General features: G+C 47.5%; 1 protein-coding gene across 1 annotated transcript; it reads left to right on the plus strand.

The window, feature by feature from the left end:
* The first annotated feature begins 1,189 nt into the window (after window positions 1–1,189).
* dok4 (docking protein 4) lies at window positions 1,190–11,307 on the plus strand. Its single transcript, XM_084682493.1, has 8 exons — window positions 1,190–1,376; window positions 7,267–7,374; window positions 7,931–8,045; window positions 8,213–8,332; window positions 8,607–8,796; window positions 9,656–9,794; window positions 9,902–10,019; window positions 10,486–11,307. Exons 1-8 carry the CDS (start codon window positions 1,311–1,313, stop codon window positions 10,608–10,610), a joined length of 981 nt encoding a protein of 326 aa, XP_084538619.1. The 5' UTR covers window positions 1,190–1,310; the 3' UTR covers window positions 10,611–11,307.
* Window positions 11,308–15,873: the final 4,566 nt, after the last annotated feature.

The following is a 15,873-nucleotide window of genomic DNA, read 5'->3' on the forward strand; positions in this document are numbered from 1 at the left end:
GAAAAGGATTTAAAGGCACGGCATCATTGTGATAGGCTGACAGCTACGAGGAAGATTTGACACTGCTAATTTATAGACGAGAGCGCTAATCGATACTGAAACCCAGATGACAGCCCGGCATAGGAAAGAAGGAAAGGAGTGAGCGTTCTTAGCGGGGGGAAAAAAGTAGTGAAACCTTATCATGTGTGCCCAAGTGCAGGGATGTCTTGCCTGAGTCTTGCCTGACTGAACTTGCGCTAAGCTTCATTACTACAGTACTCATACCTCACACTGTACCTTATACTGTACCTCACACTGTACATCACACTGTACATCACACTGTACCTCATACTGAACCTCACACTGTACCTTATACTGTACCTCACACTGTACATCACACTGTACCTCACACTGTACCTCACAGTACCTCACACTGTACCTCACACTGTACCTCATACTGAACCTCACACTGTACCTCATACTGTACCTCACACTGTACACACCTGTCGTTGGACCTGTGGACTTCACACCGCGTTGTAATTGACACTGTACACTATACTGTTAACTTACACTGTGCCTCACACTGTGCCTGCACTGTACAATACATTGACCCCTCGCCTGCAACCAACCTGTGGACTGTTCCTGTTGGAGGAGCCATGACAGCGGCCATGATGACCCAGCCTACCGCCTCGCTCAATAATGCAGGAGAATGAAGCGTGTGCCTGCGAACCATCTCCTCTTCTACTGACACTTTAATGAATAATATATCCCTCTTTTTTTCTTCCCTTTTCCCTCTCTCCTTCTCACCCCCTTTCTAAATGTCTCTGTCTCAATCTCTCAACGTCTCTGCTTCTCTCTCAACGTCTCTCTCTTTCTCGACAGGGGGAAGAGAGGTAGACATTTTGAAGAAGCTCCAAGTCAGGAGGACGCCAAAGGAAGGAGGAGACTGGGCTGAAGTTTGAGAAGAGCAAGTCAGAGAAGAAGCCAGCGTGACCACAGCAGACAGAGGAGAGGACTGGAGCAAGAGAGGAGGAAGAGAGGAGGAAGAGAGGGGGAGAAACGGGGGAGAGAGGAGGGTGCCTTAGCAATGCTAGGTTCAGGGTCTGGGTGCTCATATTAAATCTTGGATGCCAGTCCTGGTAGTTGGATGCTAGTCCTGGTAGTTGGATGCTAGTCCTGCTGGTTGGATGCTAGTCCTGCTGGTTGGATGCTAGTCCTGCTGGTTGGATGCTAGTCCTGCTGGCTGGATGCTAGTCCTGCTGGTTGGATGCTAGTCCTGCTGGTTGGATGCTAGTCCTGGTGAGCCCCAGCAGGTCCCTGCTCCCTCAGAGATGGCCTCCAACTTCAATGACATCGTCAAGCAGGGCTACGTCCGCATGCGTAGCCGCAAACTGGGGGTGAGTGATGTTTACGCTGTCTTTGTGTGTGTGAAGGTGTGCGTGTTGCTGAAAAAGAGAGAGCTTGTGTGAGTTTGTGTGTGTGGTACTGGCAGTCCTCTAAAACTGAGTAGCTCATCCACTACATGTGGTCATGAATGTGAGTCAGCCTCTCATGACTCTAATGTGACTGTTACATTGACACATCTTGAGTCACATAAATGACATGTAGATGAGGACAAATCCAATCAGTGACTCCCTGCCTGCCTCTCCTCTGCTGGTTCGAATCATAACCCTGCATGTCATGGCTGTTGCATGGGTTATTGAGGGAAACCGAAGATGAATCGAGGAACAGAGAAGACATTTCTTGACGGCCCACAGTTGACAGTTCTGTGATAGTGCTAAGGACTAGTTTTGGTCAAGACCTGGGAAAAAATGAAAACATTGTGATTGATGTAGCGGGTATCCAGCAGTGTACTAACTGGCTGTCAGCAGTGCTGTGTTGTGTTGTTGAGTCTGTCCTGATATGAGTGTCCTCACCGACAGGGTAAAAGCCTCATATCTGCTAGATTGAGGCAGAGAGAATGAGACGTGTGTATGAGAGAGAGAGGAAAACAGAAAAAAAGACAATGTGAATGCAAGTTTGTATGTGTGTGTGTGTGTGTCTGTGCGACAGGGTCGGACTGGCTGGCGGGAGAGGCGGGAGATTTCCCGAACGGCCGGTCAAATGTCCGCGGCATAATGCAAAAAAATATAATAATAACACACGGCCGTGGGCCTGTCTACGTTTCAAAGTCCCGGGCAGTTTTTCAGTCCCAGTCCAGACTGAGTGTGGGTGTTTTTGTGTTTGTGTGTGTATCTTTCTGGTGAGTCTTGGCCTAGCATTCGAGTCTGCATATTGATGAGGCCTTGAGGCCTAGTTGAATAGAAAGCTAAAATACCCACAACACTATCTAATAACCTTGCAGCCACGTAACCTCCACCACCCACTCCCCTGACACATACATACTCACACACACACACACACACACGAACACACACACACACAGACACAAGCACACTCACACACAGTCACTCCTTTTCAATACTAAACCCATCCAGCACCTTCCCCTACGCAGGTCTATAAACCCACAGAGATTGTAAAAAGTCTTTAGATCTGTTTGCATAAGCTCTCCTCTCTCCGCTCTCCCCTCTCCAGCTCTCTTAATAGAGGCTAACCTTGTAACCCCTCTTCTCTTACCCCAGCAGAACCAACCCCCCAGGTCATCTAACCTGCCTTCCCTCCCAGTATTAACCTTTCACCCTACCTATCAACCACCCACGCATGCTTGCTGTCTCTGCACCCACATGCCTCCTCCACCCCTTGCCTCCAGCCTCTGCCCCCAAGCAGCTACCCACCCTGTATGCCGTAGGCCTCTGTGCTCCCCCCCCCTCCTCCTCCGCCCTCACCCTATCCAGTCCTCCTCCACCCCTGCTCCTGTCTCCAGTATGGAAGCAGGCTCTCTCTGACAGTAATTACTGGAGGATGTACGAGGGTCAGGATGTCCGACCTACCTAGATACTCCCACACAGCACGGCTGAAGCTTCTCTATCTCTCTCTCTCTCTCTCTCTCTCTCTCTCTCTCTCTCTCTCTCTCTCTCTCTCTCTCTCTCTCTCTCTCTCTCTCTCTATTTCTTTCTGTCTCTTTCTCTTTTTCTTTCTTTTGTGCTCTCTTTCAACCTTTCTCTGTCTTTTTTTATCTCTTGCTGCCCTCTTCTCTCTCTCTCTCTCTCTCTCTCTCTCTCTCTCTCTCTCTCTCTCTCTCTCTCTCTCTCTCTCTCTCTCTCTCTCTCTCTCTCTCTCTCTCTCTCTCTCTCTCTCTTCATTTGTCCTTTTTTCTCGTTCGGTGCTTCAGGAATGGAGTGGTGAGGAAGTGTGCACTCAGCAAGATTGTGGTTCCTGTGGCAGCGTGAGGGTGGTGGGGGTGAGCGCAGGCAGGCGTGTTGGGGGAGGGGGCATTTGTGACACATTGCTCCCACGGGAACGCAAGCTTAGCGAGCACTGAGTTACCTGACGGTGGTTTTACACCCTCAGCCCTCTGTTTGTCCCTCCCTGCTCTCCATCCCCTCATACTCTGTGCAAGCTGCTCGCAGCTTCTTTTCACGCCTTCTTTTTCTCTTTCAATTTGCCACAAGATATACAGTACATTGTTATCGCTCTCATTCTTTCCGTTTTTTTCCTTGTCTATTTATCCAGACTTCACCCCGAGCTTGACGTGCATGTCGCTAATTATAACCAAAGACCCAGACCTCTTCTTCTCTGTGATAATACCATGTTTTCTTCCCTCTGTCTTTGGTTTGATAAACTAATTGGACTGTAAATTCATTTCCTCTAGCTGGAATTTGTTATGCCGGTATTTCAACTTTTTTATTTTAACAAGCAGAGCAATGTCAAAAATGTCTGTTCATACAATGCTAATGCTAACTCTAATTACAACATTATTCATGCTTATCAACAAGTCCTCTTCCCGTAGAAGAAATACTTAGCTTAGTATTAGCTTACCATTATTGTTAACTCAGCAGTAGCTCAGCATTAGTATATTATTAACTTAGCATTAGCTTTGGTATAATCTTTAGCATCAGTGTTTCCTGTGCTGAACCTGTGTTGCGGTTGGCTGTTACCCGTCAGCCATTGTGGCCAGATCTTTCTTGCAAAGCTTCAGCAGAGCTTTTGGGGTGTAGTACAAGATATGAAGGCCAGTCAGAAGCCCCATAAAGCGGTTTGTGTCTATACCACAGCTAACTCCACAAGGTCTGGATATATTGTTTGTGAAACCTCAAAGCTTTGTTCTGTCACGTTTAGACAGACACACACACTCACACTCACACACACACACACACACACACACACACACACACCCACACCCACACACACACACACGCTCACGCTCACACATCCAGCAAGGCCTACTAAGGATGTCAGCGTAAAAGGGAAGATGTGAGGGGAGAATCGAATGAGACAAGGCTGAGGGCTTGTTCTGTGGGCAAAGCCTTCTCTCGTCACCTCACAAGCCCTCCCTCCATCTCAGAGGACTAGCTCTGAGCTCCTATAACATGCAGCGCTCGCCGCTCTTCTTTCTCACTGCTGGGCTCCCTTTTTCATCTCTCTGCCTTTGTATTCCTCTTTCCTCACCTGGGCTCTGAGAAGTCAGGTGTGTGAGGCTGCCAGGGGGGGTAGGTGTGTGTGTGTGTTAGGTGTGTGAGGCAGGTGTGTATGTGTGTGAGGTCGGTGTGTAAGGGAGGTGTGTGTCCGGGGGGTGTGTGAGGGAGGTGTGTGTGAGGTAGGTTTGTGAGGGAGATGTGTGCTCAGCACAATTGTGCTCAGCACAATGTGCAGATAGCAGGGGTGTTCTCAGGTGACTCAGGACAACATTCCCTGTCCATTACTGTATGTGGCAGTGCCAGGCTATGGACTAGGAGGCTAGAGCTTAGGCCAGGGCTCCGGATAGGTTTGGGGCTTGGGATGGCCTTCTGGGGCTGGTGGTGGAAGTGAGGCTGGATCTAACGCTGGATCTAGGGCTGGTGTTGGAGCTTAGACAGTGTGTGCAGCCGTGCGGCAGTGACAGGGCCTCCAGAGAGACAGATTAATGTGGGCTAACTGCCTCTGGCCTTTTTGTGTGGGAGCTGAATCGGGGGGGCGGGTGGAGTGGGGGTGGGGGGGGTGGGGGGGGAAGAATGGAGGGAGGGGACTGATAGAGCGACAGAGAACAAGTTCCACAGTGTTACATAGACTAGTACCTTATCTAAGAAGGCAGATTGTTGAGATTCTCACTGACAAAATAATTTGCCAACAGCTCACTGTTTGGTGCAATGAATATCTCCCTCTTTCTACCCTCCCCATCTTTTCTGTCTCTCCTTTTCTCTCCTTCTCTCCCTCTTGCTCTCTGTCTCTCCCTCCTTCTCTCCCTCTCTCTCTCCCCTTCTGGCTGCTTGTTTACGGGGGATTAGTAAAGCCTCAGGGGAGAGAGACATGCAAACAAGGGATCCATGTCTACCTGTCTGGAATATCAATGACACGCACACACTGTCACTGTACATTCAGGAAAAGGATGTGTTAGACAGACTAAACAGCCACTAAAGCTGTGTTTTACAAGGCCTCTGGAGGGCAGAGACAGACAGACAGAGAGAGAGAGAAAGAGACAAGAGAGAGAGAGATATGTCTCGCAGTGAGCACTGGATGCTGCTGACACTGGTACAAGACGTCATTAGAAAAGGAGAAAACGGGGAAATGAGGAGAACGATTTCAAGATGGGAAAAGATGGGAGGAAAGAAGAGAATCGGACTCAAGACAAGAGAAAGAACGGCAGTGTAGAGGGGGAGAGAGAGCGGGATGTAGAGTATGAGGAAGAGAGGAAGATACAGCACCTGGTCTGAGTATCTGCTCCAATCACAGAGAGAGAGGGCCGGGGGGGTGGGTTTCATGGAAGGTTTGTGATGATGACTAACTCTGTCAAACACCTGAAACCTCTCTCTCTCTCTTTATCTATCTATCTATGTATCTCTCTCTCTCTCTCTCTCTCTCTCTCTCTCCTTCCCTCTATCTCTTCCTCTCTGTGTTTCTGCATATCCACCCACTTGGCTAATTAAAAGTCTTCACAGCCAGTTTGTCTGGCAAGGCACGGTTTCTCAGAACACCGTAGGGGTGTGTTTGCATGTGTGTGTGTGTGTGTGTATGTGTGTGTGTGGAGGGGGTGGGGTTGGAAGGAGTTTTGCTGAAGGAGGGGTTAAAGGGTCTGGGTAGATTGTAAGCTTGCCAACACACACACACGCGCACACACACACACACAGATGAGGAACTGAGCCAGGTGACTTGGCCAAAGCATTGCAGAGAGTCAGGGTAGGCACAGAGATGTACATCTCCATACAATATTTCAGTGTGTGTCCTATTTGCGTGCGTGCATGTTTATATATTATGGGATGTCTTCTTCTATCATGCTCGATAACCTTGGTACTACAGATGTGTGTGTGTGTGTGTGTCTGTGTGTGCATGCGCTAGCTCCCAGCTCAGAGCTGTTATAATCGTTAGTTCCTGTTGCTGACTCCAGAGAACCTGACTGTAATAAAGTCTTGTATAGTTTCTCTACACTCTAATTGGCTCTAGTCCCCTATGCCCTGTCCAATCAGCACCTGGGAGTCGTGTGAGCATGCATGTGTGGTGTGTGTGTGTGTGTGTGTGTGAGGTGTATGTGTTTTTGTGTGAAGTGTATGTGTGTGTGTAGTGTATGAGTGTGTGAATAGTATGTGTGTGTGGGTGTTTGTATTACAGCAGTGGATTGTGCATCTGGCTGGGCAGCCTCATACAAGTGCAATCTCAGGTGGTGTTGCCGTGGCAACAGCGGGTAGGCTAATGATGGACAGAGAGTATATATAAAAGTCATCATTTTGTCTTGCTGTGTGTGTGTGTGTGTGTCAGTGCTTTTGTATAGAATGAAGCGACTTAGCCCTTGTGTGTGTGTGTGTGCATGTGTTCCTTAAATTATATTTCATTGTTCTAAGAGGGAAGTTTGTGTCATTGTATCTGACTCTCAACACAATATCCCAGGCATAACATAATTACCCAGCATGCAATATTGAGATGATGACATTACCTTTGTATTTCTGTTCTCTATTCCTGTGTTCACTTTTGCATTCTGTGTCTCCATAACGATGTGTCCAGTGTATCTGAAGATAGTACAGTTTCAACAGAATATATGGTTATCCTGCTTTAGAGCCGTACAGTGTTGGCCTGACTCTAACCCTAACCTTGACCCTAACATGACCTTAACCCTGATTCTGGTTATAATCCTGAATCTAACACTGACCATGACCCTGACCATGACCCTGACCATGACCCTGACCATGACCCTGACCCTGGGCTGTGTCCTCTGATCAGATCTACAGACGCTGCTGGCTGGTCTTTAAGAAGTCGTCCAGTAAAGGACCTCGCAGACTGGAAAAATACCCAGATGAGAAATCAGCCTACATCAGATCCTGTCCCAAGGTTGGTATCCCTTTGTCTACATCCAGTTTAGCTGGAATTGTGTGTGTGTGTGTGTGTGTGTGTGTGTGGTGGTATCAGCTTGTCAGCCTCTGTTCGCTGACCTCCTCTGTATAGCTTCAAGGTGCAAGGTTGCCTGTCTGGAGAAAAATCACTGAACACACACACACACACACACAGAGATGAGAGAAGGAAACAGAGTGCTCACATCAAAGCCTAAGTCCTTCTAGCACCCCCAGACAGCCCAGCAAGAATCAAACATGTCTCTCTCTCTCTCTCTCTCTCTCTCTCTCTCTCTCTCTCTCTCTCTATGTATATATATATATAGGACTGCCAGTATATATATATATATATATATATATATATATATATATATATATATATATATATATATATATATATATATATATATATATATATATATATATATAGGACTGCCAGTCCTACAGTGACAGGCTAACTCAATTTCCTGCTACTAGGTATTCACTAGGTATTGATGCATTTCGGACAACCTGAGTTTATGTCCAGATCTGACCTTTTAACCTCTTCTGTTGTCTAGGTGACAGAGATCAGCAATGTGAAGAATGTCACCCGGTTGCCACGGGACACCAAGCGCCAAGCGGTGGCAATTGTCTTTACAGATGACACTGCGCGAACCTTTACCTGTGAATCAGGTGGGTGTCAATATTGTTTTTTTGGCACGGAATACCTTTTGGAAATGCGGCCAAAGCAACAATCAGACCAATTCCACACATCTCTCTGCCTCTCTTTTCATCTCACACACAAACATACACACACACTATGTCCTGTGTTTGACTTGTCCTGTGGTCCTGCCCACCAGAGCTTGAGGCAGAGGAGTGGTTCAAGACCCTGTCAATCGAGTGCCTGGGGACCCGCCTTAATGACATCAGCATGGGAGAACCAGATCTGCTGGCCGCAGGGGTGCAGTGTGAGCATACAGGTCAGTCTCCATGGCAACACACACCAAACAACCCCCCCCTAGACACTCATGCACGCACACACGCACCATTGCACGAAACACAACAACACAACCCCTCACACACACACACAGCCACATACACACACACACACACAGTAGCAACAGTAGCTCACAGTTTCATGGTATTACTGTCTTGCTGGCCGCGTTCTGATGAGAGCAGTCCCAGGCTGAGCAGTCAGTTTCTCTCTCTCTTTCTCTCTCCCTAAAAACCACCCCCCCACCTCTCTCCCTTCAGAGCGTTTCAATGTGTTCCTCCTGCCCTGCCCCAACTTGGACATCTATGGGGAGTGCATGATGCAGATCACCCATGAGAACATTTACCTGTGGGACATCCACAACCCTCGCACCAAGCTGGTCACCTGGCCACTCTGCTCGTTGCGGAGATACGGACGAGACGCCACACGCTTCACCTTCGAGGCGGGACGGTATGGACCGCGTGTGTGTGTGTGTGTTGGGATGGGGGACGGTGGAGAGGAGGATTCAAAATGTGTAAGGTCTGACCTTTTCTCTTTCTGACTGTGTTCACTTCAAAGACCACAGTTTCTCTCTCTCTCTCTCTCTCTCTCTCTCTCTCTCTCTCTCTCTCTCTCTCTCTCTCTCTCTCTCTCTCTCTCTCTCTCTCTCTCTCTCTCTCTCTCTCTCTCTCCGTCTCTCTCTGACTCTCTGATGGACACACATGCCGTACACACATGCTCACTGCTGGACAAAACCTCATAAAGAGATTGATTGAATAGATTGCAAGGAAATCAATGATGAGCAAAGCGTTCTTATCTCCTCTCTGCTCTCGTCCACTTTGATAAACTTGAAAGGAGATGACTGGTGTGCAGGCAGGGAACAGCCTAGAGGACACAGACTGGACGGCTGGACTGACACGCACACACACACGCACACATACACACGCATACACAGACAGACAAATAAACAGACAGACAGACAGACAGACAGATACACACAGACAAATACACAGGCAGACCTGCAGACAGACAGATAGATGCACACATACAGGCACGCAGAAACAGACAGACAGTAACAGACAGACAGACAGGGACGGAGGGAGAGAAGAGCAAGGGACCGGTGTCGAGGGCACAGACATGGTTAGACATGGACGGAGCTTGAGTGGTTACACACTGCTCTCTGGTGGTGAGAGGTCAATACTGCTGTCTAGTGTCAGACATTTTTATTAGATAGAACACATGCCAAGTCAAATATATATATATATTTTTTTTATTGCACTTTTTAATTGAATATGATGTGTTTGTGTGTGTGTGTGTGCATGTGTGACAGTATGTGTGACAGTGGCGAGGGCCTGTATACGTTCCAGACCAGAGAGGGGGAGCAAATCTACCAGAGGGTTCATTCTTCCACCCTGGCCATCGCTGAGCAGCACAAACGAGTCCTCATGGAGATGGAGAAGAACAGCCGAGTAAGACTTATACACACACACACACACACGTCAACACACAGGCATACACACAAAGACACTCGCACACATTTTCCAGGTGGTTCTGACATGTCTCCTCTGTGTGGCAGCTGTTGTCGAAGGGTTCGGAGCCAGGCTCGTACCCCTGCACACCCACTGCCATCCTGCCACGCAGCGCTTTCTGGCACCACATCACTGGCACCCAGGGTGGCATGGAGCCCAGCAACGGTACACAGTCTGAAACCTCAGTCCTGATCATAATCTTGACCCTTAACCTTCAGTCCTGATCATAATCTTGACCCTTAACCCTAAATCCTGATCATAATCTTGACCCTTAACCTTCAGTCCTAATCATAATCTTGACCCTTAACCTTCAGTCCTGATCATAATCTTGACCCTCAACCCTCAGTCCTGATCATAATCTTGACCCTTACCCTTCAATCATAATCATAATCTTGACCCTTAACCTTCAGTCCTAATCGTAATCTTGACCCTTACCCCTCAGTCCTAATCATAATCTTGACCCTTAACCCTCAATCCTAATCATAATCTTGACCCCTTAACCCTCAGTCCTAATTATAATCTTGACCCTTAACCCAATTTGTAATATTTAATCCTAGCCCTGAGACTTGGCTCAGATCTTACAATCATTGGCCTTTTCCGTTTCCTGTTTTTTACTTCCTGTTTCCTGTAGGTGACCTGTACAGCAGCTCCCAGTCTGGCGCAGAAGCAGACCTGCTCTCCACCCGCCATGCCACCCTGCCCCTGGCACACAGCCGCCACTCCCCTGCCCACTACCCCACCTACCCCGGTCAATGAGGTGGGGGGTGGGACTTTCGTCTTGCCCCCCCATGTCCCCTCAACCACCTCCCCTACTCTGCTCCCTGCGCTTCTTCCACTGGATAGTCTCCTTAGAGCCACACCCTTTTATCCAACCCCTCCAGCCTATCAGGGTGGGAGATTGAGGTGTGGGCGGTCCGTAAAGGAACCAATATGACACCTTTTAGATCTTTGAAGCAAGTAGTGAAGGTTGAAGTTGTACCTTCAGGACGCTGCTTTCCAAAGAACTCAGACTCCCATAATCCCTCAGTGTGGAGGGCGAAGTATATTGTGCAACCCAGCAGATGGTTGTTGTAGTACTCTGCTGAGTGTAGTTACTCTGTGAGGTGACCCTTTAGAGGGTTACCTCTCTATGTCTGTCTATGCATGGGCTTTGGAGCTGGAAAAACTGCTGTAGTATGACCAGAAGATGGAGCTGTGAGCAACTCGAAATCTTAGAAGAAATAAACTTTTCAAACAGGAGTTGCTTCCTGGTCCTCAGACTCCATTTTAGACAGGCATCTCCATGGATCTCTGTCACCTCTTAGAAAGCTTCATTCCAGGGGCTCAGGACCAACTCCACAGCCTCTGCCAAGCTCCTGGTAGATGTTTGAAGAAGGATGGACAGACCTGTATCTCCTGCTCTCCAGCCTCCAGCATGAGAATGAACATGGCCGCTGCCTCTCGCTCCAACAGAACCTCAACCTGACACACACGTCTGTAGGACCTCCTTCCCCTCCTCCCCCTCCATTCCCCTCCTCCTCCTCCCTTCCCCTCCTCTTCCTCCTCCTCCTCCTCCTCCTCCCCCTTCCTCCCCTTCCCCCTCTTCCCCTCCCTCCTCCCCCTCCCTCTCCCCCTCCTCCTCTTCTTCCCTCTCTTTGTAACTGGCCTTAGGCACATCATTCAACTCAGTGTGAGAGTGTGTGTGTCAGTTGTGTGTGTGGGTAAGGGTTGACAGGCTACCCTAGCAGAGAAAGAGAGACAGAGAGAGAGAGAGAGAGAGAGAGACAGAGAGAGAGAGAGAGAGAGAGAGAGAGAGAGAGACAGAGAGAGAGAGAGAGAGAGAGAGAGAGAGACAGAGAGAGAGAGAGAGAGAGAGAGACAGAGAGAGAGAGAGAGAGAGAGAGAGAGAGAGAGAGAGAGAGAGAGAGAGAGAGAGAGAGAGAGAGAGAGAGAGAGAGAGAGAGAGAGAGAGAGAGAGAGAGAGACAGAGAGAGAGAGAGAGAGAGAGAGAGAGAGAGCAGGATGTGTATTTCCAGAGAGAAAACAGAAAGCTGTTCTTCTCTTTCATCTATATGTCGGTTCTATCATCGAGGTTGAAGATGTAACGGCACGCTTGCCTTCTGTTTCAACACCCCCTGATAATGGCAATAACCACAGAAGTTGTTAGTGAGGAAGGACAGAGAAAGAAGGGATGGAGATGGAGGGATAGAAAGACATAAGAAGAAGAAGGCAGGACAGAGGGATACTGTAGGGAGGGAGGGAGAGACAGAGGGAGTCAACATGGCAATGATGAGGAGGGAGAAGGGAGAGAGGGATGAGAGGAAGAGAGGATTGTCAGAACCCTACACAGAGCCATATGTCAACCTTGTACATGTCCTGCCTAAAATCTTTTCAAAAAGCCTGTGTTTTTGTTGCAATTTATTATGGGAGACCATTTGTTTGTTCATCTGTTCCTGATTGTGTTGAATGTGGAATTTTGGATACATTTCCGCCTTGAAAGAGCACTGTACACTGATGTGCTGTAAAAACCAACAGGACAGCATGATAATGTTAGTGGCCTACAGTACCAAATCAAACAAACTCCAACCTTTCTGTCGGTCTGTGTATCTGTCTGTCTGTCTGTCTGTTTACCTGCCTGTCTGTCCGTGTGTGTGTGTGTGTGACTGCCTGGCCGTCTGTCTGCCTGCCTGTCTGTCTTTCTGAGAGGACATTCCACTATGCATTTTGTTTATTTATTATTTTCTATTGTTTTCTATTTCTTGAAGTTTCCACACTGTCCTAAAGGCTGTAGGTAGGTAGGTAAAGAGCCTGCTTATGCTTAGGTCCCACTAGGCTGTGTATCTCGGATCTATACAGTACACAGTACTGTGCAAAAGTCTTAGGCACAGTAAAGATGCTTTATTTTAATTTCATCATTAATGAAATGAAAACGCAAAACAACAAAAAATTATAAAAACATTGCTATTTTCTATTTAAAATAATGCAGAAAACAAAGATGTTTGCACAGTACTGGATCTTTGCTTACCTCGCTCCTTAGCCACAACGTCTGGAGTAAATACATAACAATAATTCTATAGATGATAGTCACATTGAGCCTTTTGAAACATCATTATGAGACGAGAATGTTCATTGGCTGCTTTAGAAGAACATATGTATATTTAGTGATTGGACTGGTATAAAATAGGCATTGCCACTAAAATTACTGTGGGTTGTAGAGTATATGGTTTTGGTGCCACTTAGTGGCAGAGGGTGTTACATCATCTTCGATGTGCTTGGGACGAATGTGCATAAAATTATATTAATTAAACTATGGTATTGATGGAATGTTAAGAGACATACTAATATTAATACTGGAATTTGGGAAGACTTTTTCAACAGTGTATCATTTATGCTATGTTAACGTTAAGGGCTACACTTTCTGTTTAACATGTTTTGTCTATGTATTTCCTGTGTGTGTGTGTAGATGTGTGTTAATGTACATACACGTAACATGAGTTGTTGCTGTCCCTGATGGGGAGCTTGTATATACAGCTATTTATTTCACACCATAGTCCCATGGTCTCTGAGGTGTGTATGTATGTCTGTGTTCATGTAAGTATGTGTGTGTGTGTGTGTGTGTGTGAGAGAGAGAGCGAGAGAGAGAGAGAGAGAGAGAGAGAGAGAGAGAGAGAGAGAGAGAGAGAGAGAGAGAGAGAGAGAGAGGGAGAGAAAGTGTGACAGTATGTTTGTGGACTTGGATATGTGTACATGTGAGTATGTATGTGTGTGTTCTCATTCACAAGGGTTTTGATGACATGCTGTTTATGATTATTTGGAAACAAGTGTTAATTTGAAATGCATGCAGTTCACACATGTTCCTAGCATCTATGTTCTTTACAGTACAGGGACAAAAAATAAATAGATTCATCTTCACTGGCTCCAGTCAGTAATTCTGCAAGTGGGATACACACACCTGGTAGTCCTACATTGGCCCCTCCCCCCTAGGCATTCACAGAGGTGTGTGTGTGTGTGTGTGTGTGTGTGTGTGTGTGTGTGTGTGTGTATGTTTGATCACTCCATTGCTGTGTAGTCGGTTCTGTGTAACTGCTTTCTCTGAGCAGAAATGGACCACAGTAGCAGTTGAATAGAACACAAACCCTAATAAGCATGTGGTCCCTTAAGGGAGCACCTGAACAAGCATGTGGTCCCTTAAGGGAGCACCTGAACACGTACCTAGCTGCAGTCACAACTCTCATGTAGCATCGTCATCGTTCTCCTCTGTCATAGTAGATCCAGTCGTGTTGGGACGTTGGTAAGACCCATGCACTGATCCCAGACCTGCTCCACCCTGAACAAAGAGGCGCGCTTTAAAGGATTGTTGCCATGACCCACCCCTCCGCCTTGCATGAATTTATTCTCCAAACTAATAATGCCATATTTGTGTATGTTCTGTTCATGTACTGTTCGTGGTTCGACATTTTGCAGTTTTTCAATTAAAAAACTAACAAACACAAGGCTGCTGTTTCTCCAGTCAGGTTGGTTCTGTGATGCTTTGACCAGGAGTTCACTACAACTTGTCTGCTCATACTGTCTCTACACACATAAGTTCTGCACTTCCACTGTAACACCACCAGAGGAAAGTGTTGTCCCATCCAGAGAGAGATTTAGAGCAAACAGGAGACAGGGAGAGAGAAGGAAAGAGAAAGAGGAAATTAGATAGGACAGATAGGGGAGAGAGAGGGGGAAAGAGAAGAGAGCGAGGGACAGAGAGGAGAGAGAGGGAAAGAGAGAGAGAAAGAGAGAGAAAGAGAGAGAAAGAAAGAGAGAGAGAGAGCGGGGATAGAGAAAGAGGTATGTCTGGTAGACAACTGAGTCATGTTAGACGAGGCTGTGGACACCATGAATCAGTCCTAGTTACAGGTCTACATGTCAGCTTCTCCACACCAATACAGGATGGTCCTTTTCCTCACTTTAGTCTTCCTTCTATCACTCCCCTTCATTCCCTCCTCTTTCTCATTTATGACAGGGTTTGAATTTATGATGTAAACATCATGGAGATCACTTGGAGCTCGTTGAAAGCAATTCACCTCTGAATGCAACATTACATAACACACACTCACACACACACACACACACACATAGAGGCCATTAGTGAGGCAGACCACGTCTGGGAGCAGATCTCTGGTGCAGGGCTTCAGGGTACACATACATGGATGTTATTAGAAATACTCTAAGGAAGCAGGCTTAGAAAGAGAGAGAGAGGGCTCACCATTGATGCTGCTGCTGTTGATGTGTGATTACAGTTTACCCTGGGGAGGTTAGTGTCCAAGACATTCCATTCATCCAGCCCCATAGAGGAAGAAGATGAGAACCTGAATGGACCCGTTAAAATGTCATCTACTATGTTTCTGTCATGTTGAGCTTTCTTTCTTGGGGGGAGTGTATGGACTCATAAGTAGAACTGTAATACACTGTTTGTTTGACCCTTTTAACCTTTAAGTGTATGAAAGAGAGTGTGTGTGCATGCGGGTTTGGCCATGTGAAAGAGAGAGTGTCTAAGCGTTGTGTGTGGGGGAGTGCGTGCAGGCGTATGTGCGTGTACGCGTCACACTGTCTCAGAACAGAATGGACATGCATGTTGTGGAAGTGCCCCCCTCCCATGCAGGCCTCTTCCCTGTTTATAAACTGTGTGTGTGGGGGGGGGCAGCAATGAGCCGGGGGTCAGAGTTCATCAGAGCCTCATTGACACTGCCTCAGCTGTGAGGAGCGTCCGTTAAATGATCGTGGGAATGCAGGGGCCAGCAAGGGGGGAGGGAAGGGAGGGAGGAAGAGAGGAAAGGAGGGAGGGCAAGGGGTGGGAGGAAGGGAGGGGTGGAAAGGGATGAGAGAGGGGGAGGAGGTTTGGTGGTCAGGACAGGTCAGGTCATCCTGCAGTCAAGGTTAGAGAGGAACCAAGAGAGGAACCGAGAGAGAGAGAAAGAGAGAGAGAGACTCTGTGTCAGCACTGACACTCAGAAACCAGCACTACAGCAAATGCACACGAAAATGAGAGAGAAGTGAA

This window comes from Hypomesus nipponensis, chromosome 19 (genome assembly GCF_054491055.1).
Source record: "Hypomesus nipponensis isolate SF chromosome 19, ASM5449105v1, whole genome shotgun sequence".
Taxonomy (NCBI): domain Eukaryota; kingdom Metazoa; phylum Chordata; class Actinopteri; order Osmeriformes; family Osmeridae; genus Hypomesus; species Hypomesus nipponensis.